We start from the raw sequence: 27381 nt of genomic DNA on the forward strand, positions 1-27381 counted from the left end.
TTTTCAGCCTTTCACTCTGAGGTAGTGTCTGTCTTTGTCTCTGAGGTGTGTTTCCTGTAGGCAGCAGAATGCAGGGTCCTCGCTATGCATCCAGTTTGTTAATCTATGTCTGTTTATTGGGGAGTTGAGGCCATTGATGTTGAGAGATATTAAGGAATAGTGATTATTGCTTCCTGTTATATTCATACGTGGATGTGTTATGTTTGTGTGCTTTTCTTCTCTTTGTTTTGTTGCCAAAACGATTAGTTTCTTGCCTCTTCTTGGGTATAGCTTGCCTCCTTATGTTGGGCTTTACCATTTATTATCCTTTGTAATGCTGGATTTGTAGAAAGATATTGTGTAAATTTGGTTTTGTCATGGAATATCTTGGTTTCTCCATCTATGTTAATTGAGAGTTTTGCAGGATACAGTAGCCTGGGCTGGCATTTGTGTTCTCTTAGGGTCTGTATGACATCAGTCCAGGATCTTCTTATTTTCATAGTTTCTGGCTTAAAAGTCTGGTGTGATTCTGATAGGTCTGCCTTTATATGTTACTTGACCTTTTCCCTTACTGCTTTTTTAATATTCTTTCCTTATTTTGTAAAAGGCTTTTTGGTGTTTTGACTATTATGTGACGGGAGGTGTTTCTTTTCTGGTCCAATCTATTTGGAGTTCTGTAGGCTTCTTGTATGCCTATGGGTATCTCTTTTTTTAGGTTAGGTAAGTTTTCTTCTATGATTTTGTTGAAGATATGTACTGGTCCTTTGAGCTGGGAGTCTTCACTCTCTTCTATGCCTATTATCCTTAGGTTTGATCTTCTCATTGAGTCCTGGATTTCCTGTATGTTTTGGACCAGTAGCTTTTTCCGCTTTACATTATCTTTGACAGTTGAGTCAATGATTTCTATGGAATCTTCTGCTCCTGAGATTCTCTCTTCCATCTCTTGTATTCTGTTGGTAAAGCTTGTATCTACAGCTCCTTGTCTCTTCTTTTGGTTTTCTATATCCAGGGTTGTTTCCATGTGTTCTTTCTTGATTGCTTCTATTTCCATTTTTAATTCCTTCCACTGTTTGATTGTGTTTTCCTTTAATTTTTTCAAAGGGATTTTTTGTCTCTCTCTATGGGCTTCTACTTGTTTATTTATGTTTTCCTGGAATTCTTTCATGCATTTTAAGATTCCCTCTCTGTAGGCTTCTACTTGTTTCTAAGGAGTTCATCATGTCTTTCTTGAAGTTCTCCAGCATCATGATCAAATATGATTTTGAATCTAGATCTTGCTTTTCTGGTGTGTTTGGATATTCCATGTTTGTTTTGATGGGAGAATTGGGGCTGATGGTGCCATGTAGTCTTGGTTTCTGCTGATTGGGTTCCTGCGCTTGCCTCTCGCCATCAAATTATCTCTAGTGTTACTTTGTTCTGCTATTTCTGACAGTGGCTAAACTGTCCTATAGGCCTGTGTGTCAGGAGTGCTGTAGACCTATTTTCCTCTCTTTCAGTCAGTTATGGGGACAGAGTGTTCTGCTTTCGGGTGTGTAGTTTTTCCTTTCTACAGGTCTTCAGCTGTTCCTGTGGACCTGTGCCTTGAGTTCACCAGGCAGGTCACTTGCAGCAGAAAGTTGGTCTTACCTGTGGCCCGAGGCTCAAGTTCCAGCTTGAGGTTCTGCCCACGGGCTCTCCAAGGGGTGGCAGCGACCAGGGAAGATCTGCGCAGCCTCTTCCGGGAGCCTCCGTGCACCAGGGTTCCAGATGAGCCCTTTGATCTTAATCCAGAGGTTTGCTTATAAATGGATTCTTGGCATCTAGGATACGAGAGTGGTGGGAAAGCCCCGAAGCCTTGCTTAGAGGACTTACTAACCCCCTTCCTGCAAATACCTTCTCCACAACTGGTTATAAACTACTGATGGCTTAGGAACTGGCTTCAGAAAAAAGCAACACAGAGTTCGGAGTTGAAGGAAAACTCCAGGAGGCCTTACTGGGGTCATCTCTCCCCATCTGTTAGAAGTAACTAAGTCTGAGTAAACAATACAATCTAAGTCTCAGGGACCATCCTGAGAAAGATACAGTCTATGCCAGTACCTTGTGGAGAGGTTTGCACGTGAAGGAGCACCCAGTGTCAGGAATCAGGACAACTCCTCTGGTGACACTAACAGCATCAAGGGATGAGTCTGGCTGAGGGGCAATAGTAAAGAATGCTATATGCAGAAGGTGACTGCCTGTGCCCGTACTGCAGTGACAAGAGGGCAAACACAAGTGTGAACCATACACTAACAGGAGCTGAAGGGCAGCCTGTAATCCCACGTAAGCTTGCACCCACATTTCCCGCCTCCTGCCTTTTAGATTGGTCAACAATTCAGACATATTCCACTTCAACTCCTTTTGCCTCCCTCCTCGACATAGTACACGACAATCGCCACCTCTTACTTACAATATGGATAATGTGTAGAAGCCTTAGTTTATGTCCCCCTGTCCCCAACACACACACTTTGGGATTATCCTCGTGTGACAGGGGATAGAGACATTGCCTTTAGGATATTTCTTCTTATGGCCTTCAGTTGCCCAAAGCCTGTATCCCAGAAACCGAACAGAGTAGGTTGGCAGAGCGACTGGCAAGACAGAAGGAAGAGGAAGGCCATTCCTGAGGGATGCTCCTATAGCTGGAAAGGAGAAGAAGAGGGTGGCAGCGGCAAGTCCCCAGATGCTGCTCCTGAGGTTCTAAGGCTCTAAGGGTCCTACAGGTCCTAAAATGAGTGACCAACAATGTGGGACGCTCAGCAGCATGGCTGCATACCTCAGTGTTGCTTTGGCTTTGAGTAGTGAAGAGAGGGAAAGAGCCAGGCACACATCTTTATTCTCAGCAGTTGGGAAGCAGAGACAAAAGGATCTCCGTGAGTTCGAGGGCAGCCAGGACTAGATAAAGAGACCCTATCTGGAAAAAAAAAAAACAAAAAACAAAACTAAACAAAGAGATAAAGAATGGAAAGGAACCGAAAGCAGGGTGTCCTGCATTTAAGACAGGGCCATCCCATCTATGGACAGGCACACTGTGATACATGGCTGTGGGTGGCAGTTCTGGAAAGTGGACCAGGGAAGTGCGTGACTGACAGAGTCGGGATGGTGTAAAGGAGGCCTGTGGGCATCAGAGCAGGAAGAGGGCAGACTCTGTGGTACACTTCCCTTTCTCCTTGTCACAGACGCTTCCTCTGCAGTTAGCTTCTGCTTCTGTGGGTGGGGGCTACTTCCACGAGACTTGGTTTTGCCCCCATCTCAGGAGCCTCTGCCTTCATTTTCCAGGCAGGGACTGTGGGTACTGGGCATCTGATCCCCTGCACTGGGGGAGACCTCTACTTAGCATCTAAGACCCTTGCTGCACTCAGTTAAGGTGCTGGTAGACAGGGCCATGCCTGCACTGCCTTTTGTCACCCTGCTGGAAACAAGGTGGTTTTACAAGGAGGCAGTGTGGCGTTCCTTGCATACCTGCCACCGTAGTTTCAGGTTTTCAACATCATCATCACCATCACCATTATTATCATCCTCACCACCACCACCACCACCACCACCACCACAATCATCATCATCATCATCATCATCATCATCCTGTTCTTTCAGGCTGGCTGTTTGCTAAGTGGTAATCCATCAATGAATAATTCTTCCCAGACAAGTGACATTTGAGAAGCCATTTTTTTCTTTTCCAGAGGTGGGAAGGATGCTTCAAGGCAAGATAGAACCTCAAAGGTGGCAGGCATTTGAGATGGAGCACCTGAGCCCCGGGTTCAGAAAGGCCTTTTGGATTACAAGTTCAACTTAACATTTGGGACCGGTCCTTTTAAAGCATGTCTGTCTGTCTGTCTCCTCTCTCCCCTTCTTTCTTTCTGTCTGCCTGTCTGTCTGTCTTCTCTCTCACTCTCACTCCCCCTTCTTCTTTCTTTTTTCCTTCTGGATTAACTTTTTCATAATGGAATACCCAGAAAGCTTTGCAAAGTGTCTCCATCTTGCTTTCTTCTTTCATAAGCCCACAGCTACCATCCTGAGGGGTCCCACAAACTCTAAATATGATAGTCTCTAGACATAACCGTCATGAACCACATGTAAAGCTGTTGTCAGCTATACTGACCTAGTGAATTGGTTTAAGATGTTCTTGGTGACACTGAAGAACTAACCTAACTTTTGATTGGGTAAACAATCTCAGGGGTGGGAACGTGGGGCACTGCCTTGCGTGGGAGACAGCTGGAGACCAGGCTAGTTTTGAGCCTAATGAACCGAGAGACTAGTCAGAATTTTATTGCTTCTGGCCAAAGAACATTGCTAAAATTTCAGAACAAGGGCCAAGTTACAAGGTGTTCTCCTGAAAAAATTATGAGTTCAGACAGGACGAAATGAAATTAAGCCTCTCGAAATAAAATATAATGTTTTTGAAGTAGTTTTGTAAGACTGAACATCAGAATACACTGCTGTGACAAACATTCAAATCTGAAATAACTTTGAGCACTTTCTCTAAGATACCCATGGCAGGGTGAGGGGAAGGGAAGCCACAAAACAACAGAACAAATAAAGAAATATAAAAAGTCTGATCATTTAAGCATTCAGTACCTGAACAGTGCACTGGGGTCTATCTAAGTTACATGCATACCATGTTGGGAAAAAGAACTATTTGAGAACATTCATGAATCTGGCCTCTTCCTTCCACTTTCTGACACTTACATCAGAGCACACGAAAGGCAATTGAGTAAGTGTGCTTCAGTTACAGAGAAACCAGAAGCCATGTCGGACCCAGAGTATATTTATTAACCTTGGTCTTGCTGGGGACATAGATAGACTCTGGAACAAGAACGATTTGCTTTGTTCGTAGTAGTCTAAATGAAATTTATGACTTTATGTTCAGATAAAGCATCCTTTAAAAGATCACACAAAGCAGGAACCTGAAGTTACAACTTATAAATGCACAAACAGCTCAGCCGCATAATTGGTCTGTAACTTTAAGGAAGTAACTCATGTTTTCTGCCTTTAAAATGTGGATTAAAGCAGTTGAGAGCTGCAAACTTGGAAATGTGCGACAAAAGGGTTGTCACCTAGAGCCAAATACATATCAGCAAATATTTGTATGCTGCGTTTAGCCACTTCGGCAGGGTGAGAGAAAATCTTGTTGGATTGACACCTCACCCCTGTAATCCCACCACTTTGGAGACTAAGGCAAGAGGGTTTCTGGGAGCTTGAGTCCAGCCTAGGCTACAGTGTGAGACCCTGTCAAGACAGAAAGGGAAGGAAGGGAGGAAGGAAAAGAGAAGAGAAACAAATGACTCAGTTTGAATTTGCTCTTCACCCCGTCCCCATATTTAGTGGTTTATTATTATTATTATTATTATTATTATTATTATTATTATTATTGTTATTGTTATTGTTATTGTTGTTACTACTATGATGGTGGTGGTGGTGGTGGTGGTGATGATGATGACGACGACACGACGGTACAATTTGTAACTTCATGGGCTTCTGCTCTCCACAACTTCTGATCAGTAGAAATTCAAAAATCACAGTCATCCCCAAACAGCTTAGCACACCGCTCTGCGGGAGCCGTCCACATTGCCAGGCCTGCGGGCTGCGGCTCCCGGGCGACGACCGCGGGCTCTGGTCCGGGAGCGGTGTGGCATCACGCCGCCGCCTCGCGTCCCCGCAACTGCCTCGGGTTCTGCGCTCTCCCGCCGCCAGCCCAGCAGCGCCTTTTCCAGCCGCCCGCCCGCCCAGCCGAGCGTGCGAGCCTGGCGCAGGAGGCGGGCTCTGCGCTTCCCGGCCTCGCCTCCGCAGCCGGCGGGAGGAGGCGGGAAGGCGGGCGGAGGCGGGGGAGGAGGCGGGACTACGGCGGGCCGTAGCTGGCGCCGAGCGCGGTGGGAGAGCAGCGGGTACCCGGCTGGCTCGGCTGGCGGCCTCTGCCCACACCTCGGCGCCGCAGCCCCGCTCCTCGCCCGCCCTTGGCTCCTGGCTCTGCGGCCGCCGGCCATAGAGGAGCCGGCGGAACCCTGGACGACCGGTACGTTGGACGGGGAGCGCCACTCCTCCTGCAACCTTTTGTGCTGCAGAGGTGGCGGCGGGGATGGGTGGGGTACGCGCGTGAGTGTGGGTGCCCCAGTCAGCGAGCCACTGTGCCAGCCCCAGGCACGGCGCCGCCCCTTCCTCCTCGCCTCGTGTCCGGGCCGGGCGCGCGGTGTGTGCGCAGCGCCGGGAAGCCCCGGGCCGCGCCGGCCTCGGCGATGGCTGGCGGCGCAGCCTCGGTGACACCGGGGTCGCGAGTGCGGCTGGTCCCTCAGCCCCGGTGAGGATGGCTGGCGTGGTGATGGGGGGACTGGAACCTGGGGTGGGGCCCGAGCTGGGTGCGAGAGCCCGCAGCTTCCTGGCACAGGGGTGGGGCCGGGGACGCGGGAGTGTGCGGCGCGGGTGAGTGTGCGGGGGCGTGCGCCCCGTGTGCGCGCGGCGAGCGAGCGGACAGGCGGGCGTGCGCTCGCCGCCGACGTGCGGTGCGGGGACTCTGCGACCCGGAGCGACGCTCCCGCGGTGCCGAGGTGCGGAAGTCTGGGTGCGTCCGCGCGCGCCACCTCGGCGGCTCGCCCTACCCGCAGCGCCAGGCGGCAGGCCCCGGGGAGGCCCATTGAGAAGTAGCGCTCGCCCGGCTCGCCGCGCCTCTGGTCCCCACAGTGTGCGAGTCACGGCTGCGGGCTACAGATAGCGGCCAGAGACAGCCCCTGACGACCTTATCTCTGTCGCCTGTGCGCGCTGCACCTCGCGGGCAAGGCAGAAGCCGGTGCGGCGGCTGGTGACGGACGGGCCGGTTGTGACGGAGGAGCGTCTGTAGACTGGGGTTCGCGGCCCGGCGCCTGCCAGAAACTAAGGCGGCAGATGTCTCCCGCACCGCCGCCCTCGCCCCACCTGTCGCGGGTGGACTTTGGGTCGGGTGGGAAGCCTAGGAAAGGGCGCCTGGCGGCGGCGGCCAGCGCTCAGACCTTGAGAAGCGGCCCATTGTGAAGCTGCCAAAGTCGCTCTAGTGGTGGAATCTGCAAATCTCGGCCAGGAAGGAACCCAGTTCACGGAGGGAAAGACGGCCGCGTGCTTTCCCCTTTGGCAAGTGTCTGCCTCGCTAGAGACTCCCGGGCTCTCCGCCCACGCCGCATTGCTTCGAGTGGCTGAGGATTTCTGTAGAACCGGTGGATGCGGGGGGTGGGTGGGGTGTGTGTGTGTGTGTGTGTGTGTGTGTGTGTGTGTGTGTGTGTGTGTGTGTGTGTGTGTGTGTTTGAACTTTTTCATCCTTCCAAGAGGAGTAATTATGGACACAGCAACATTGTACCCCGTTAGCGGCACCTAGCCCAAAGAGCAGAAGCTGCACAAGATCTCTGAGGTTTCAAAACTTCGTTTTATGTTGTTTTTTTTTCCCCCCAGAATGCCGCTATATAATTTCAGGTGCTTTACGGTGGTGCAACAAGGTAGACACGAAGGATTGGAAACAACTCTTCCACAAAGTTTATTTTCCCAATTAGTTCAGAGCGTAGTTATTAACCCAGAAGCTTTGGCTTGCAGTGTATGCTTGGGTTATTTGAATGAATGGATGTTTCGCTGATTTTGGGTGTTTTTATTACGATACCTTGGATTAAAAACAAAACGGACAGGATGAAATATAAGCGTTCACGAGCGCCGAGACTACTCAGCTTTGGTAAGAATTGGTGCATAAAATGTGTTTGTGGCATCGTTTTTAAATTGTAAGTGGAACTGTTAGCGCTAAGCCTCCCAGGTGTAAGGGATCACTAACATTACCAACAGCCAATTACGTGGTCCATAGTTTTGAAGAGGTCACATAACATTTTGTCTTTTAAAGTAATTGGCGTGATGAGAACATTCGTTTATAAACACCATTTAAGTTTTTGTTTCCTCGTTGGTTATTTTCCCCATGAATACCCAGTTTTCAGTTTTTCCTTCCCGAAGGTGAATCACCTCCACAGATACCTGTCTCTTAGTGGTTATGTTGCCAGAAGAGGCAGGTTTCCTGTAAAGTCTGCCAGCAGACATGCGGTTTCAGCTGTTGTCAGACATGTTTGGAGTGAAGCTGAGTAGGATGGAGTACCGCGGGCTTGATTTTAATTAGCAGAGATGGAAACCAAATGACTGCCTGGCTTTTTAAGGGACCTGCTATTAAGAGAACCGATACTAGAAAGAGGAACACACGTATTTGTGTCTTTCTGAACCAATTATAGGTTGCCTTACCATGCTGGGAAGGTGGTGGTTTGTTGGTAAGGTCAAAGGAGGTTTTTAAAAAGTCACACTGCACTTTTAACTGCTCTTCCAAACCCTTAGGAGTTTGGTTTTTAAAAGCTGAAGAAAGGTAAGATGGTGGCAAGTGGTCTCCATGGTGAGAGCACACGGGTTCAGCATTTTGTTTTCTAGTCGGCTCTGTAATCTGTCTGGCAGCTGAACCGTTTTATTTCTGTTCAGTGTTTTTCTACTTGAATATTTTGGTCCCTTATTTCTTTATTTTAGAGTAGTCTTTGAGAGCAGAAAATATTTTGATTACAAAACATTTTTGACAGTTGAAATGGAATTTCCCCTGCCCTGTGATACACACACACACACACACACACACACACACACACACCTACACCTGTAATACTGATAAAAAATTTTTTTCTGTTTTTTAATTAGTGGATCTGAGGGATGCACGGAATGCACACATTTAGGTACTTAAGAGTAAAGACTTTGTTTAGAAGTGAACATTTCCATGTGAAAGGTTCTTTGTTTTGTGGGAAAACAGACAACTGGTGGTGGGTAGTGTTCCACTTCGCTGTTTCATGTGGGAGGATTTCGTCTGGCATGGTGAGAGACCTTTAAACCTGCCGCCACTGCTTTTCCACGCTCAAGAAATAGTGTTGAATGGCTAGATACATCATCGAGCCAGGCTCCGTGGATGTGCCTCTCAAGGTACAGGAGCAGAGAGATTTATTTTCCATTATGCAATGCACACCTCTTTGCTGTTTTGTATGTTGGGATAGGGTAACAGTATGTTTGTCATCCTAAGATACTCAGGGTTCAAGAGGTTCCGCAGGTGACCATGCCAGGGAAGTAATGAATGAAACATTGCTTTTGGAAGGGCTTTATTAACTAATGTAGCCCTTACTAGTTCATGCTTTAAACTTTTCTACTTGTGGGGTCTCATTTCTCACAGTTGGATGTCTTCTCTTTCTTCTCTACCTGTGGCTTCCCTGTCCAGAAGCAGTTGGCTGCACATGGCCGTGTTTAAGTTTCCTGTCCACATTATTTACAGAGGAATGCCGTGGAGAGCGTTCTGTTTGTTTCAGCACTCTGTTTTGGAAACACTGTATCTTAAAGCTTTAGCTTCGCTGCCCTTAGTCTGTTTTCCTGCGCATTTCTTATTTTCTGTCCAAAGAACTTGACATCTGTCTTTCCCATTCACCATCCAAAAGCCTCCAAATGCCAGGATACAACAATAGTCCGTTATCAGTGTGAGGGAGGTCTAGAGTTTTAAAATATTCTAAAATTAGATGGCTTTATTTGAAAGTTCTATTTTGGCCTGACTTTATTACAGCTTCTAAGTTTTATTTTGGGAATGGTAGTGAAAGCTTTACTCTAACTTTGCAGTAGATTGCAGTTCGGCCAGTCTTACAGGAGGTGTGCAGAGCCCGGCTGTGCTCCTTTTTGACTCTCCCCCTCTTTTCCACTTCCTGGTGTCTGTGGCTCAGTGGTTACACATAAACATCAATGTCAGGAGTGAGAATGGGTCCAGGAGGATGCTCCTCTACTTGGCTCACCTTGGCTCACTGTAGTGGGACCTGCTCTATTTTTGACTTGGCAGTGTAAACCAGGGATAATCAGTCACTTCACTTTGCTCATTATGAAATTACAGAGCATTTCTGGACTTCCTCATCAGCTCAGCGCTGTGTGGTAATTGCTGTAAGGCTCCTCTGCTTTTAAATTTAGACTGAGGATTTAACCAGGTCTGTGTCTTTCTATTGACGTAAAAAAGTTTGAAATATTTTTCTAGTGCATCTAAAAGATTGGAAAGAACATGCCAGCAAATGGCCTGGCATAAATTATGTGAAAGCGAAATGAAATGTAAGACTTTCAGAATTGTCTGTATTCAGCGTTGAGGGAGGCATTCACGTTTTTTTCTAATGTTTGTTTTTGGTTTTCAGTCTTAAGTTTCTAAGAGTGTGCATCAAATTTGTCTCACTTTATGACTGGTGAAGCTCTGGCATCCAATTGCAAAACAGCCAGTAGCCTGCAATATTGTGGGGGATGTTCCTGCTGTTATATTTGTCTTAAGGTTTCTCCTGCTGTGATGGAACACCATGACAGAGCAGCTTGGGGAGGAAAGGGTTTATTTGGCTGACACTTCCATATCTTAGTCCATCCTTGAAAGAAGTCCGGACAGGAGCTCAAGCAGGGCTGGAACCTGGAGTCAGGAATCAATGCAGAGGTCATGGTACTGCTTATAGGCTTCCTCAGCCTGCTTTTGAAAATAGATTGCAGTCAGTCCTGGGATGGCACTGTCCACAATGAGCTGGGTCCTCCCCAATCAATCACGAAGAAAATGCCATGTGGGCTTTTCTATAGTCCTATAAAAGCGTCATATGGTTTATACTTTAAAATATTTACCTATTTGTCTGGTGTGTGTGTGTGTGTGTGTGTGTGTGTGTGTGGTGTGCATGATGTGTGTGTCTGTGGTGTGCCTGTGTGTGGTGTGAATGTATGTGTGTGTGTGTGTGTGTGTGTGTGTGTGTGTGTGTGTGTGTGTGTGGTGTGTTTTCTGGGGTTTGAGCACAAGTCTTCTCCATCTCCATATTTGTGCTTTATAATGTTAGCATTTAAAAAGTTTGCAGTCACCTTGGAAGTAGTAATAAAACTGCCCCTCCAGTCATTTCATAAACAAGGCAATAAAACCTTTTATGTGAAATAACCTCGTGAAACACTTAGAGTAGGATTCCACCCACAGAAGTGAATGGATATATGTTTTCTGGAGTGGAATTATCCTGTCGAAGGCTGCACTTACACACAAACTTGAGGATAGGCAAGTGGGCCCTGAAGCCTGGCTGGTTGGTGTGCAGATCCCCGCACCGCTCTCCAGTTGTAGTGTTTAGCTGGATACTTAAAGTGAGGTTAATAAAATCTTCTTCGCTGTTTTCTGGCATGTCAAAGATACTGAAAAATGGTTTCTTTTTATTTCAGTTCCCTACTACAAATGTGAATTTCCTAACAATGATCTGTAAAGTTCTTGGTGGTGGAGGGTAATTATGTGAAGAGAATACTTACATCACTAGGGAACAGATCTTGTTTCACTGTGCTTCACTTTCTGTTAAGACCACAAGCCTCATTGGTGAGGGAGGCCCAAGTCTTAATTATGCAGATTGCTTGTTTGCTAAATTTAAACATACTTGGCTGTAAAAATATTAAGTAGAACATGTCTGTCTCAGCATTAGAAGTGCCCATGGCTGATAGCACCAGGGTTCTTCCCATGATGAGCTGGTATATTAACTGCTTCTGGTTATCAAGAAAAAATACCTCGAATTCAATAAATTATCTGTTACCTGAAACTCCTCTGTTCTGGAAGAGGAATAACAAACTAGCAACTCTTGGCCTTTTCTTTTGCTGTTTGTCTTTAGTCTGAGAACATGTTCAGAGCTCAGTGATGTGTTTCCAGGCTCCACACCCCTATGGAGATAAAATGAACCCTCTCCACCCTTACGAGCCCAAGCCCCACCCGACCCCTTATGTTGAGTCCAAAATCGTGAACTCTGCAACCAATGAAACCTGTACAGGTTGAAGTGGACTTTGGGGGAGAGGTGTGTGTGTGTGTGTGTGTGTGTGTGTGTGTGTGTGTGTGTGTGTGTGTGTTAACAAATTAATCCAATTAACTGGGGATGCAAGAGACAAAGATAGATTCTTTTAATTCCCGTGGTAAGAGGGGAATGACGTGGAGGAAATGCTACAGACATGAGTAGGTTGGCTCTTCTGGATTTTTAAGTGTTTCTGAGTTGGGGTGGTGCTTCAGTGGATGAAATGCCTCTCCTGCAGGAATGACTGTGACCTGAGCTTTTCCCCTGGTGTCCGCATGAAAGCTAGACACGGCAGTGCCCTTTTAAAAGCCCAGTGCTCTTTGGCAGAGACAGGAGGATCCCAGTGACTCCTTGGCCAGTAGCCGGGCTAAATTTGATGATTGGTCAGTTAGAGTCCCTATCTCAAGAAATCGAGAACTAGGGCTTTGGCTCAGAGGCAGTGTCAGAGACTTGCTAGCAGGTTCAAGGTCCTGGCCTCACTCTTTCTGTACCAATATAAATAGAGAAGGCAGTGCCTGATGTTGACCTCTGGTTTCCACATGCATGTATGCTTGAATGAACATGTAGACACACACACACACACACACACACACACACACACACACGCTCTAAACACACAAATCTTTCAGGAGCTTTCTAGTCCTTTGCCACAAGCAGTCTACTGCCTTTTTACTGCTGCTAATTTGGAGTTCAGACGAGTAGACACCAAGATTAATTTCATAATAATAAGATCACACACATCTGTAAAGGGCCTGCCTGCAGCATGTAAAACCCATTCATCTACCTCAGCTCCCTGGATCCGCATAACTCGTGTTAGGGAGGGACGGTGGTGTGATTAGCCTCATTTTAGAGACTGCTGTTTACCGAGGTCGAGAGGGAAAGTTCTTAGCTTGGCTGTAGCCACGGCCCACTCTTTCTGTGCCTACCTCAGCATTTCCCTGCTGGCCCCGATACAGTCCTCTAAGCACATCAATAGGAATAGAACGATAAAAACAACATTTAAGCCTTCAATGTTTTGTGTGTTTTTATCTAGCCTAGCTAAATACTCTTAGTTTCTAGGCAGAGTCTGGGGAACAAGGGCAGGAAGATGTTTTGAAGACTCGTTTAGCCGAACTAAATCTCAAAGCCGTCTTTTTAGTTGAATTAATTAGTTACTGTGTCCCGTACAACCCGTGCCCAGCGTTAGCACCTCCTGCGACTTTCATTCTGTCTTGCAGTTAGAATTGTTACGATTGCTCTATAAACCGTTGCCCGTTAAATTACAGGCTTCTTTCTGTGTCTCATGTTTTAGTGTCTGGAGTAGAACAGAAAAGTTACTATGCCTGTGCTCCCCAGGGACCCTTTGGAACTTACACAGTGACGTCATCTGGGATTTAGCCTGGTAAGTCACATTTTGTTGTTTCTGTTAGTTAAGCATCGTACGGATATAACATCATAGCGCGTCTTAAAGGCGACACAGGATGAACAGGCAGAAACGATGTCCGTGTATTATTACAGCCCTGTGTGCCACGGTCACCAGAGTCTAATGGCTGCAATTGAGCTTTGATGGCAGCGTGCTAAAATTACTTGAAATGTTCAATGCCTTCATGTGTTTTTCTTTTTCTGAAGTTCCTGTAAGACCGGGGACTTCTTAGGGAAGGGTAGGATAGAAGTAGTTGATCAAATTTGAGGGATGATACAATAACAATTATTATTTCCACAACTGCCAAAGTAATTCACAAAAGGTTCTGGTTACATTATTTCCATAAGTAACAGTGGCTGAAGTCCACATAGTTGTCAGCTGCTGCCTACATGGCCTCCGTCCTTTGTTTCCTCATACCATGAATTGATACAAGTGTGCAATACCTTGTCATCTTTCCGTTGTCCCCTCCCTTCCCCCATGCCTCTGTGTGTGCTCACATAGCTGTTTGTGTGGCTTCAAGTCTTCGGTGGGGAGATGATTGAGAAGAGCTGTGTGTTTTCAGGACTATGTTAATGCCAGTGGCTGCTCTTTAAATCCTGTGGTCTGGTCTCGTGCTTTGACTGACTTAGGGGTCCTTGTCTTTGGGGGAAGCTGGTTTCGTAATCGGCAATCTCTGAATGGGCGGTCAACTGGAGGATGATTTCAAGGGATAATGGGGGAGTAGATGCATCATATCTAATTCATTTAAGGCCCACAAAGGATTTTGTTTTTCCCTTTGTGTGTATTTGTGTGGGGGCATGGGCTTGTGTGTGCAGGTTCCTTCAGAGGCCAGAAGAGTGCACTGAGTCTCCTGGGGCTAGAGTTAGAGGTGGTTATGAGGCAACATGGATGCTGGGAGCAAACTTGGGCCCCCTGCTAGAGCCTTACGTGGTTGGTTTTAACTGTGAGATGTCTCTCCAGTGCATGCACTTAAAAACAAAGACCTGAAACACCACTAGAACCTCTAGATTTCAGGAAGAGAAGTAGTTCAGAGACTCACAGTACACTTGGACAGAATGCAGCTGGGACACTGACCCACCCAACTAAAGGAAACTGGAAGAGATGAGTGGGAGGCACAGGGATATACACACATTTGCACGTCTCTGTATCTATCCATCTGTGTGTAAGTGTACGTTCATAATATGTTTATCTGCATGCTCTATTTTTAATAAAGTAGGATTCTAGGAGAGGGTCAAAAGAGGAAGTGATTCACCCGCAGAGTGCGTGAGATCACTGAAGGCTATTCCATGCGTACAGGACAACCCTTGAGTTTCCTTTTGCTTCTGAGACACTGTGGCCGAGAAATGAAGTTTTGGGGAATGGTGTAAAACCTGGCAACACATTACCAAACCCTCTCCCTTTTAATGTCAGGTTTATGGAAGGATAACGTGTTCATTATAACATTCATTTGAGTGTAGTTTGAAGAGTTTCCTCTTGTCCCTTTGTAGTGTGTTCCCTTCCCATCCCAGAACTTTTACCAGTCATGGATTAGTTCCTGCCCTGTTTTGCACTTTCCAGAATGCCATGCAAATGGAATCATTGTATATAGCTTTTCTGTCAGCCCACCTCACTTGTTGCCATGGGACTTCAGTCTGTTTGTTGCTGAATGGTGCTTGCTACATTGTATGTATGCCTGGAGTGATACTTGGACTCTTGCCAGGTTTGGATAATTATGAATGGTACTGTTGTGAATATTTATGTTCGTGTCTTAGTGTGAACATTTCTTCTCAGGTCGGTTGGAAGGCGGTTGGCTTATTTAGTTAGCATTTATTTACCTTTGTAAACAATGTTAAAGTGCTGTTCACCCTACCCCTGAGTCACTCGCATACCAAAGTGCATGCACGTGAACCTGAATTTCAGTCAGCATAGATTTGTTCCACTTTATATCCAACTTTAGCAAGTGTTGTTAGCAGATATTTTCAACCCTGAGTGGATCAGAGTGAGTGAGGGCCTTCAGGACAGGGCCTGGAAGAGACACATTACGTCTACATGAGTGACTTTAAGAGGCAGGTATTAGCAGAGCACAGTTCTGACAGACAGACTGGCAACCTTTGAAACCTTCATGCGCGGTGAAATTGCCTGGCAGTCTTCTTGTTCATTTGCTTTGAAGCATTTTATAGAAAGTTCGATGTGTTCCTAGCTTATGTGTTCAGGTGTTTTGTGCACGTCCATAGGTACCCTATCCCTATGCATGCCTAGAGCGCTAAGCTCTGGAAGCAGAGTTGAAGATGGTTGTGATCAGCCACGTGGGTGCTGAGATGAGAACCCTGACTGTTCTCAGCTTCAAGTTTCTCTTCTCTGTCCTTCCTACAGTAGACATCAGGCAAACTCCCGAGATTACCGTAGAGAGTGGCTCCGTTCTACACTGTTCATTTCCGGTCCCTCTTGTAAAGGGTTTTGCTAGTATGATACCATTTTTGTTTTCTGTATTTAAGATGGTCACATCTACTTTCTTTTATTTTGTACGGCTACATGTTGCTAAACACAGTAAAGCATGTGAAGCAAGTGTTTTGATTACTGAGGTGATTTTTGGGAGGGTTATCCCCAATTTAGAAAAAAATTTTCCAGAAAAACAGACTTTTTTTTTTAAAGGAAGATAATTGTGAGGATTGGGAAATGGTGTCAGTGAAGTGCCTGATGCACAAACATGAGGACCTGCGGCCAATCCCACATTTGGCATCCAGCTTTGGGAGGGCAGAGGAGGGTAAGAGCTGGGGCTCCTGACCTGTTCTTCCTAGCCAATCTTGGGAGTACCGGGATTATGGGAGTCTGTCTGTAAAAACCAACCAACCAATAAGACAAAAACAAGCAAACCCACAAGAGAGATGTCTCTTAGAAATAGCGCCATAGATTTTTCCTCTTGGCTTCCACATGCATGAGTATACATTTATATGCACATCCCACACATGAACACAGATTTCTACTCCCCCTCCCTCTTACACACACACACACACACACACACACACACACACACACACACACACACATAATTTTGTATAGCATTTATGAAAACCAGCAGCTATTTCCGAGTTGCTGTAAGAAGCTGGGGCATTTGTGCTGTATCTTCAAAATACTCCTTTTTTTGCCAAATGTATAGGAAATAAGGCTTCTTGGAGAGTGTTAGAACTGTGCACAGTGTATACAGATTGTGCATAAAGAATCTTCGAGGCTGGGGATTTAGCTCAGTGGTAGAGCGCTTACCTAGGGCACTTAAGGCCCTGGGTTCGGGTCCCCAGCTCGAAAAAAAAAAAAAAAAAAAAATCAAATGAAGGGGTTGGGGATTTGGCTCAGTGGCAGGCGTTTGCCTAGGAAGCGCAAGGTCCTGGGTTGGTCCCCAGCCCCGGAAAAAAAAAAAAAAAAAAAAAAAAAAAAAAGAATCTTCGGTGCATCTGTTGTAGTTGTACTCTGGTTTAGTCTCAGCCAGGACTGTGTTAGGTAAGGTAAGACACATTAAAAATGTACACTTTCTGTTTGTCTAGATTATATAAACATTTTTTCCATTTGTTGAAGGAAATCGGATACTTTGTTTATAACCTGTGCATGATAACATCTGTGAGGCATGAAAATCTCTCATTAAGGTGCAGCGTGGAAGCCACGGCTGCTCTGTTTCTCTCTTCCTTCGGAGAAGGCAAACACATTATCCTTTGGACTCGCCTTCTCCCTCCTTCAGCAGTTCCTATTTATATGCAGCGAGAGTTGGAACAGGACACTCTCCTGGTGAATGTCTAGATTGTACTTTAGAGAAGCGTTCACAGTAACGTTGGGTTATATAAAATGCTGCATTCTCTTTGTGGAAAAGAAATGGGAACATTTTCTATAAAGCTTTGTGGCAGTTGCTAAAAAAATTTACAAAGCATATGTTCTTTGACTCAGCATTTTAGTTTTGGAATTTCTTGCAAAGTTGTTCTCTGTCTTTCTCTGCCTCTGTCTGTCTGTCTCTGTCTCTGTCTCTGTGTGTGTGTGTGCACGCACCTGCATGCATGTACACATACAAATAAACACCTACTCTCATATTAATGAGAACATTGTAAGGAAGTGAAGAGAGATTTTTTTTTTTTGGCTTTAAGAGAATATCGAGTATGGATTATTTGAATCGAATGTCTTTCAGTCTATGTGGATTAATTTTAGAGATTTCAAAACTAATAAAAACAAAAGGTAATCATCGAAACAGGCTGTTGAGGAATGCAAAGGGGTAGGAAGTGTCTGGTTGGGGAAAGTGGGTATGGAAATGTCTGTGGGCTATGGGCTGTTTGAAGAGCTCTGTAGCTCTCGGAGGCAGTGAGGAGGAGGAGGACAGTGCTTCATTGCTGTAGCATGGGCAGGGGAGTCTTTCCCTTCTGAGTACCCATCAACAGAGTTGGCTGTGTGTGTACCCAGGTTATCCTTTGGAAATACTGGCTTCTCTCTCTAAGAGTTTTATGTTGTACCCAAACTTCACTAGATCCTTAATTAATTAATTAATTAATTAATTTTGGTGAAAGATATTTCTTATAATCTAAGCCAGAGTTTAGGACAGGGATGAGAAAGGTGTGTTAGGAGTGGACGGTGAAGCAGGTCAGTGTCTTAATTAGTCGAAAGAGTCCAACTGTCAAATACCATGTCCTTTGACATCCGGGTAAAGCTTTAGGAAGTTGATACATTCCGAGGGTGTGGTGTGCTAATGACATATGAATATACATAGTAGGAAAGGTATCCTGGATAGTTATACGTTATTGTTTGGGCCTCCTGCCTTTAGTATCAGCCAACGTTTACGATTTTACACTAGTCAACTGTGAAAATGTGTGACCTGTGTTAGCTGACCTAGAGTCTTCTGGTTGACTGCTTCTTCATGTATTCCAAGACACAGTCACACCTGTAAACATTACCAGGTCTTTGCTGTTTTCATCGGCTTGAGAAGATCTTTACTCGCCATACAGAACTTTGTGTTTACTTGTTTAAAAACAGTTTTAAAAGCATTATGTTGACTTTTCTACAAGTTGACCTTTCTAGTTTTATCTTTGTGTATATGTGCATATGTGCATGCAAGTGTATGCATGTGTGTGTGTGTGTGTGTTCATGGGTGTGTGTGTGCATGTGTGAGTATAGGTGTATGTATGTGTGTGTAGATATATGTGTATGCATGTGTGTGTGTACATGGGTATATGTATGTGTATGCGTGAGTGTAGGTATATATGTACATGTATTATGTAGATGTGTGTGTGAGTGTGCATGGGTGTGTGTACATGGGTATGTGTGTGCATGCGTGAGTGTAAGTATATGTATATGTGTGTAGATATGTATGTATGCCTCTGTGTACATGAGTGTATGTTTGTGTATGTGTGAGTGTAGGTGTATGTGTACATGTATTGTGTACATGTGTGTGTGTGCATGCATTGTGTGTGTACATGGGTGTGTGTGTGGATGCATGAGTGTAGGTGTATGTGTACATGTATTGTGTACATGTGTGTGTGCATGCATTGTGTGTGTACATGTGTGTGTGTGTGGATGCATGAGTGTAGGTGTATGTGTACATGTATGTGTGTGCATGTGTGTGCACGTGTGCGCATGTGTACATATGTGTGTGGGGGACAGCAGACAGCATCTTCAGGTATTGTTCCACAGGTACTGTCCACTTCCTGATTTGATTCAGAGTCTCTCATTGGCATGAAACTCACCAAGTAGTTGAGGCTGGGTGCCCGGTGAGTCCTAGGAATCAGTCTGCCTTTGCATAACAAGCCCTAGTCCTGTGTTTTTAGCATGGATTCTAGGAATGCAGCCCAGCTTCCCCTGCTCACACCCATACTATAGTTTTGTTTTCTGTACACACACACACACACACACACACACACACAATTTTTTTTTACTCCTTCTGTTAGTATAAGTTAACCCTCTTTTCCAATTTTTGTTTCTAGTCTTCTGTTCTCATTATATATAAAAGGTGTTTGTAGAAACAAGAAGAGTGTCTTTAATGGTGTAGAGTGTAGACCACAGGATCTGATTTCTTTTTTTCTTTTTTTCTTTTTTTTCTATTTTTCGGAGCTGGGGACCGAACCCAGGGCTGCGCTTGCTAGGCAAGCGCTCTACCACTAAGCTAAATCCCCAACCCCGGGATCTGATTTCTCATGTGTGTGCTCGAGTGCTGTATGTGCGTGTTCAGCCTCACCCATGGTGCACCTGTGGAGGCCAGAGGTCAACACTGTGTGTCTTCCTTTATCACCCTCCACCTTATTTTGGAGACATGGGCACTTCCTGGACTGGATCTTTCCTTTTTGGCTAGACTGCCTAGCCAGTTGGACTCAGAGATCCCCTGTTTTGCATACCCTCACCCCTAGGATTACCTAAATGTAGTGGGTGCTGTGGATTTGAACCCAGGTCTTGAGTCTTGCACTTTGCCTATGGTGCTGTCCTCCCTGCCCCCTTTGTGGCTGATTTCTTGACTTACTGCTTGTTGTATCTGCAGAAGTGGTGTTCTTTGTATACGTGTGCAATGATACTCATGAGATCCTGTCTCAGCCTTAAGCTGTTTGAACATGGCGCCACTTTGGAGTATGAGTCCAAATGCTGAGTCATGAGTAGGTTTGCTCCTTTCACAGTGTGTCCACGGCAGAGTGGTTTTAAAAGCTTGAAAACTGTGCCCTGATACATTAGCCATCTCCAGTTATAGTCACGGTGCTGACTTTTCTGTGAAAGGCTTTTTAAATAAGAAACTTGGAGGCTGGAGTGTAGGTCAGTGTCTTTCGTATTCACGAGGCCCTGGGTTCAGTCAGCATCCACAAACAACATGAAAAACATTTCCTGTGGAAGAGCTCGTGTCTAAGGTGTGCCTCCAGGTGCACCCTGTGTCCTCAGTTTACACAGTGTGTGTGGGGGACGGGCTGACTTAGACACTTGTCATTCTTTGCTCTCTATTTTTTAAAAGTGGAATTCTGGAACTAGAAAAGCACCTACAGTCAGCACCGTGACTGTAACTGGAAAAGCCTTTTCTTCAGCCGGGACAGTTGTCTTTGCCAAAGGATCTGAGAAGCCCGACTCCATTATTTCAGTAGTTTGCCTAGCATTTAAACTCATTCAGGAAGTTCCCAGGATTCTCAGCAACGCAGAATGTTTCCCTTCTAACCACACAGCAGAATGGGAGCTACACCGACCACTTGGTTTGTCCTTCTGTCTGAGAGAAACAAAATGCTTACCCTTCCGCGTCTTCTCCTTGAAGCCTGGCTCTAGGCTGCCTCTGTAGCTTTGCACAGTAGGCTCTCATTAGAAGAGCGCTGTACATGGAAAGGCTCTAGAGATCTCCACGTTAGGGAGCGCAAGTTAGCTAACCGTCACCTTCATTCTCTTTATTTGTGGAGGGGCCAGGAAGGAGAAGGGGGCCTCGGAAGCAGACAAAGAGGTAAGTGCAGACTAGGTGGGGTGTGTGGTAAAGAACCTTACATACACTCGTGAGAGTGTCAGTGGGGCCACGCCTCATACAGCCAGTACCGATAAAAGAGTTGTAAGCAGTTCGTGAGAGCCCTGTTTCTTAAGGTGTTCCTTTTCATCTGTCAGCCAGTATACCACAGAGATGGAGGAAGCCAGCCAAGGAGCTGTTCTGAGAGAACACTCATTGTTTGTTGCTTGGGAGAAAAGTACTTACTGATACACGAAGACTAGCGACTTTGTGTTTAAGCGCACGCATAAAGTGTTTGTCTTATGACAGCGGCATTGTCACCTAGTCCAGAGTACATAGGATCTGAACTAGGGATGCTAAGAAGCCTATGTAACAAGTGGAAAAACAAACAAACAAACAAACAAAAAAACGAAAACAGGTTGGTGGAAACCCATGGATTGTGATGGAGTGCCACATTGGAAAAAAATTGAAGTCAATACTTACTCAATGAGGACTGATGGCTGCAGTGTCATTATCTAGGGGTGTGTGTGTGTATGCACGCGTGTTTTCTTTCTTTTCCTCCTTGGCCCTGGTTGCTTGGACCTTACCATGCCTGTGTTCCTGGCCTTTCAGGATGAAGTGTCAGATTGAATTGCCACAGCTACCTGTCAGGTTGTGAAGGTTGAAGGCCTTAGATTTGTCCTCTCCAAGGTTACACAGTTAATGATCAAGGCCAGGTTACTTTGTTGCTTGGTGCTTGTCTTAGGACCGAAGTTCATTTAGCATAACGAGTAGGTGTGACTTGATATGGTTCTGTGAGGTTGGTTCCTAGGCTGAGGTGTCAAACAGGTCTAGACATACTGGCAGTGACTGTTTAGATCCTGTCAGCGGACAAGCAAGTTTGGTCTTAGGGTGGTAACAAAATAGAACAGAACCAGTTACTCCAAATCCAGAAAGCCAGGAGAATAGTGTAAAGCTTACAGGAACCAAGGAGCCCTGTGCACGTGGTGCTGACCGTTACTGTCATATGTGGTAAGGGCAGGTGGCTGTTACTATTCTATGAGGTAAGGGCAGGTGGCCTCCTGTGCCTCTTCAGTCACCCAGTGAGGGGAGAGGGAACAACCCTCGCAGACTCGCTGCTTCATCTGGATTTAGTTTTCTGCTTGCTCGACACTGAAGCGAGCACGGAAACCTTAGGAAGGCAGCTCCTTGTTTTTATAAAAGCTCTCTTGGGAGTCGTGTGACGTAGCAAACTTTTCTCAAGAAATTTCCCGTATTAAACTCAAGTTACTTGACATTTTGATTGGTATTCTCAGAGGCTCCCTTAAAAACCAGTGGAAATTCGACTAAAATTAAACTTTCTCAGAAGACATCATCTCTGTTTTCTCTATTATTTTGTTTCCCCAAAATTTGTATTATCTGCTGTTTTCTAGGAACCCAGCCATTACTCATGACACCGCGTGTCATTAGGTTTTCAAAACTACATAAAGTGGTAATTGCAGTGAAGAATCCCATTATTCCTTGTGAATCATTCTTTTTATGAAACTGTTCAGGAATGTCTTAGGCATTGTAAAATAAAATAACTGTGCACTTCTCATGTTTTGTGGTTAAATAGTCGTATAAAATGGCATTCGGTATTTTGCATTTATTTTTAAAAATTCATCTGTTTTTATGCCTATGGGTGTTTAGCCTACATGTGCGTCTGTGTGTGCAGTGCCTTCACAGGCCTGAAGAAGGCAGCAGATCATCCGGAGGGGCTCAGTTGGTTGTCAGCTGCCTGTGTGGGTGCTGGGAACCAAACTTGGGTCTGCCACAAGCACTGACCTTAACCTCTGTGCCATTCCACCAGGTTCCTTTCCATATGTTTACTGTTAGCTTCAGGCTTAGCTTTTAAACTACCAATGGTTTTCTTGAATTCATTAGCGAGCTCAAAGGATGGATTTTTTTTTTTTTTTGCAAGGTTTCCCTCTCTCCTCTAAATGCTTAGCCACAGCACCAGAATAGTTACGAGCAGTAAGTTGGACAGTGTTCCCTCCCCTCAAGCACGGTCGAAAGTACCACAGGTGCGAAGGGCGGTGCACTTAGATATCTCAGTTAAACGAGAGGAAATTCAGTTTCCAAGTTGGATTGTTTGGAAACCTTGCCGTGAAAACCCGGGTGCTTACGCGTGTTTGTCTACTGTTGGGATTTGTACTGAATTTCTAAGTGTCCCAAGGAGTAAATTCTTGTGTGCTTGAACTGAGAAGTCTATGACTTGGAGAAGTACCCCATTCTCCTTTCTCGTCTGTCTGATCCTCTCCGCAAAGCTCCGGCTGCTCTTTGAGCTGCCTGGGAGGTCCTGTGTGCAGAGCGGGAGTGCATCTTTCTCGCCTGCTCTGATCTGGGGACAGAGGCAGGGATCTGTGTGTACAGGGATCTGTGCTGTACAGTGTGTCTTCCACTGTTCACGCTCTTGGCCCGGAGCTGTGTCTTCCTGCCGTCTAACCTGAGTCTGTTTGCTTTTAGGGGTGCGCAGCCTGGTGCCTAACATGGAAGTAGATGTAAATGGGGAACCCAGAAGCACCCTGACCACCCTGCCCTTGCCCGTGGCTGAGGGGAGCTCTCCAGGAAAGGCAGAGGCAGAGAAACCCCGCTGCTCCAGCACGCCGTGCTCCCCCATGCGTCGGACTGTGTCTGGTTATCAGATCCTCCACATGGACTCTAACTACTTGGTTGGCTTCACCACCGGGGAGGAGCTCCTGAAGTTAGCCCAGAAGTGCACGGGAGGGGAAGACAGCAAGGGGGAAGCCGTGCCTCCCTTGCGCTCTAGACAGCTGGACGCGGGACTGGCGCGTTCCTCCCGTCTGTATAAAACTAGAAGTAGATACTATCAGCCATACGAGATCCCAGCTGTCAATGGCAGAAGGCGAAGGCGGATGCCCAGCTCAGGAGACAAGTGCACCAAATCCCTACCTTACGAACCCTACAAGGCCCTCCACGGGCCCCTGCCTCTGTGTCTTCTTAAAGGTAAGAGGGCTCACTCCAAATCCCTGGACTACCTCAATCTAGATAAAATGAGCATCAAGGAGCCAGCCGACACGGAAGTGCTACAGTACCAGCTTCAGCACCTGACCCTGCGAGGGGACCGAGTGTTCGCTAGAAACAATACATGAATGGCTTGCACAAGAGGTTCAACCACTTTAGGTCGGCCCATACTCGGCTGGAGGAAAATCTGCTGTCGTACTCTGTACATGACCTTCACATTAGAGATGGTTATATCAGCTAAGTGTTCCCGGGACAGAAAAATTGTCTGGATCAAGTTTTGGATACAGGAATGAAATCACAGGCACTTGGGGCGGGGCGGGGGGAATATCATTCTAGAGCACGAAACTGCAAAGAAAACCGAATGTTTGACCGTGAGTTTGCATAGCTTTTTAGCTAGGAAAAGGCTTTGGTGCAGGAATTTCACCTTTCCGGATTCTGACACCCAAATTGGGAATGTTACCTGCTTGGTTGTTGCTAACTTGGTATGACTCATTAGGAATTTATATTGAAGTACCCAGTGCTTCTTGGATCTCTGTATTTTAGTATAAAAGTGTATGTAATGATTCATCTTACGAAATTTAGAGCTTGAACACGGCTGAACTGGACCACTTTTTATTTTTAAATATTGAGTTTAAATATTTTATAACTGGTTTTGCACTGAAAACAATTAACATTTCAGATAATTAAGAGAGTAATCTTTCTTCACTTGCCTCAGTGATAATATTGAGCGATGGATTTTTTTTTTTTAATTTCCGCATGGAAAGTTACTGATCTTTATGGCTGTAAAATATTCCTTTCTAAGCATTATTAAAGTTGTGTCTTAATAAAATTAAATTTGGGATACAAAGTATTTCTTTCATGATGGGTAGCGGGGTGGGGTGCTTTTCCCAGAATGTTTCCGACTTGAAGTTTCCATCAGTTGGAAACATTTCCTGAGCGCTTAGTATCAATTTAAATTCCACGTGGAGCTTGAACATGGGAGGATTCTCCCCTGGGCTGTCGGCACAGTGCTGCTTGTATTCTCACTTCTTGTAAGTTGACTCTAATTCTAGCAGAGGAGCTCCTGACTTTGACTATCAAATGCTTAAACTAAGTCTGAAGTGACACCACTCAGCCCAGGGTCACCACTCTGTGCAGGGTGATTCTCATCAGAATTTTAGTTTCCGGATTAGCCTAGGAGCCTAGCATGCTCCTACTGTTTTAATGGGCTAATCCTGGATTACCTAACAGTTTATGTCTGTCACACTGGTTTCGTTTGTTGCTAAAGAAATAATTCCTTGACTTTAGTAACAGAAGCAGCTCAACGATTCTTGACCATAAATGTGTGTAACTTTCCTTCTGTAAACATTTCTGTTTCTTTTACTCAGTCTTAAAGGTGCAATTTATTACTGATTTGGCAATTCTGGCTATATAGGACTACATATTTTATGTTTTCTTTGGGGGCACTGTGAGTTTCTAAGGGGTTAGCAGTCTTGCTTATAAAACAGGAACACTTTTTAATTGACGAATTGGGCCATTCCTGGAACAATCATAATTTTTCCACTGTCCAGCATGGATGGCAACCTTTCCTTAGAGCAGAATAACTCTTAGAAACCCCAGGAGCTCTTAATAGAGAGGCAGCCATGTTGGCAACATGTAAGAGGGAGCTCAGGAGAGGCTGGCTCCCAGCTTACTGCATCCATCCGAGTTTTCGGTGTCTGGAAAGTTTCTGCTGTTGTCTACTTTAAAGCAAACTGCACCTTTGTAACATATTGTACTGATGAATGGTCACTAAGATTAACTCTATCTATACAGTCATTAGTTTGACAAGTAATAGAATCCTGTCAGATGCCAAAGAGTTGGGATTTTTACCTTTAATGATTAAACACCGTTATTTATTGATGATTTACCCTCTGGAACTGTATTGTTTCTAACTGAAATAAAAGGGTGATGTAAACACACACTGTTTTGTGGTGCTTTCAATCAAACAGATCATCTGTAGGCTCGCTAAGGTCTCCACCCGAGGGAGAGACGTGAGAGGGCTCGGCTGGTCAGGCAGTTGCCTGGCCACCTGAGTTTGATTCCCAGGGCTCCCCTGGTAGAAGAAGAGAACCAGCTTCTATAAGTTTTCCTCCCGACATCCACATCTGTCCCATGGCACATGTGTGCATATGTGCACATGTTCTTGCACACAAGTAAATAAGTACATGTATGTATGGGTTTCACACAAGCGTTTAAGACCCTAGTTTTAGCAGGGCCATTGTCCCTTCCAGATGAGGGAAGTATTCCCCACAGTGGTGTGGATCTAGCCTCCTCACTGGTAGAATGTGTGCCTGGGAGATGGTCCTGTGTGCCCTACATTTCTTTTCTTTTTTTTTTTTTTCTTTTTTTCTTTTTTTTTTTTTCGGAGCTGGGGACCGAACCCAGGGCCTTGCGCTTGCTAGACAAGCGCTCTACCACTGAGCTAAATCCCCAACCCCCCTACATTTCTTAAGACAGATAAAAAGACGTCCCTTTTTAAGTTTTTCATTTGTCTTCGGCAAAGATAAATGTGTAAAATGTCTGATCTGACATAGTTGCTATGATTTGTTACATGGCCTCAGATAATTCAAGAACCGGTTTCCTAGATACAAAACATGGGCATTCTGACCAGCCATTTTCAGAGAATGGTGTTCTTGTGGTAGGAGTGCGTTGCCAGAGGAGGGGAGGAAGTCAGAGGGAGAGGAGGGCAGGGAGAGGGACAGAGAAGAAGCAGGGCAAAGGACACAGATTTCGTTAAAACGACAAGTGGTTCAGTTTCCAGCTGTTGGTGCTGCTCCTGACAGCCGCCAGGGAAGACGAGGACCAAGACCATGGAAACCCCGTGGTCCGAGAACCCCAGATGCAAAGGCGGACTGCTGTATAGCTGGGCGTCTGTTCCAGGTCCATCCGAGAGTCCATTTCTCCTCAGGTTTTCGTGCATGTCTGTGGGCTTCAGTGTCTTATTCTTACCTCAGATTTACTTAATGGATTCAGTATTTTTATTCTGGGAAACTTCTAGAAGTGCCCGAGTTAACTTTCACAGACAGATCGAGTTCTCATCAAGGAAGGTGAACGACTTAAATCTTGAGGAAAGCAACCTAGCTTTAATTATTTTCGTTCCGTCCTAATGTACTTTCCTCTCGGAAAGGCTTTTTATTCCACTGTGGTGGTTGAACTTTTTGCAATGAGACTTTTAAATGACCCTGGCCTAAGTGGTTTGTTCTCAATCAGAGCACGGAGGAGAGGCTGTCACAGCTTCTAAGTGGCATACACGCTCTCAGAGAGATGGGAGGGGACGGGAGGAAGGTTGTATCCCGCCACTGTGCAGAGCACAGCACGTGTTAAGTTACCATGGCCTTCTTAATTTGATTTCTGCTGTTTGATTGGGAGGATGGAAATTGATGGGGGCACATTGCTTTGGAAAGAATAAAATGTGATCACAAAGCTGGACATGGCGACTGTCAATATTGAATGACAATTCTGTCTTTGTTACATTGTTCTCCAGGTAAGACTTCTGAAACAGACTTCTTTGATGTGTTTTATCAGAAAAAAATAAAGCTGGTTTTTTCCTCCCTTCGATGAGAACACTAGAAACAAAAGAAGAATGGATTTGAATTTGTTTCTTCTTTCACATGCTAAGTTCACAGAGCTCTGTTCTCTCTCTCTCTCTCTCTCTCCCCTCTCCCCCCCCTCTGTGTGTGTGTGTGTGTGTGTGTGTGTGTGTGTGTGTGTGTTTACGTGTGTACATGCATTTGCGTCCACAATGA

General features: G+C 45.5%; 1 protein-coding gene across 2 annotated transcripts; it reads left to right on the forward strand.

The window, feature by feature from the left end:
* Nucleotides 1-5757: 5757 nt before the first annotated feature.
* On the forward strand, nt 5758-25554 carry Macir (macrophage immunometabolism regulator). 2 transcript variants are annotated; one of them, XM_032901708.1, is made up of 3 exons: nt 5758-6001; nt 13096-13185; nt 23096-25554. In XM_032901708.1, exon 3 carries the CDS (start codon nt 23119-23121, stop codon nt 23740-23742), a length of 624 nt encoding a protein of 207 aa, XP_032757599.1. In that variant the 5' UTR covers nt 5758-6001; nt 13096-13185; nt 23096-23118; the 3' UTR covers nt 23743-25554. The 2 variants fall into 2 exon arrangements, with proteins under 2 accessions (XP_032757599.1, XP_032757600.1); XM_032901709.1 differs by lacking the exon at nt 5758-6001 and adding an exon at nt 6170-6283.
* The last annotated feature ends 1827 nt before the right edge of the window (nt 25555-27381 follow it).

The sequence above is a fragment of the Rattus rattus genome, chromosome 4, assembly GCF_011064425.1.
Source record: "Rattus rattus isolate New Zealand chromosome 4, Rrattus_CSIRO_v1, whole genome shotgun sequence".
Classification (NCBI taxonomy): Eukaryota; Metazoa; Chordata; class Mammalia; order Rodentia; family Muridae; genus Rattus; species Rattus rattus.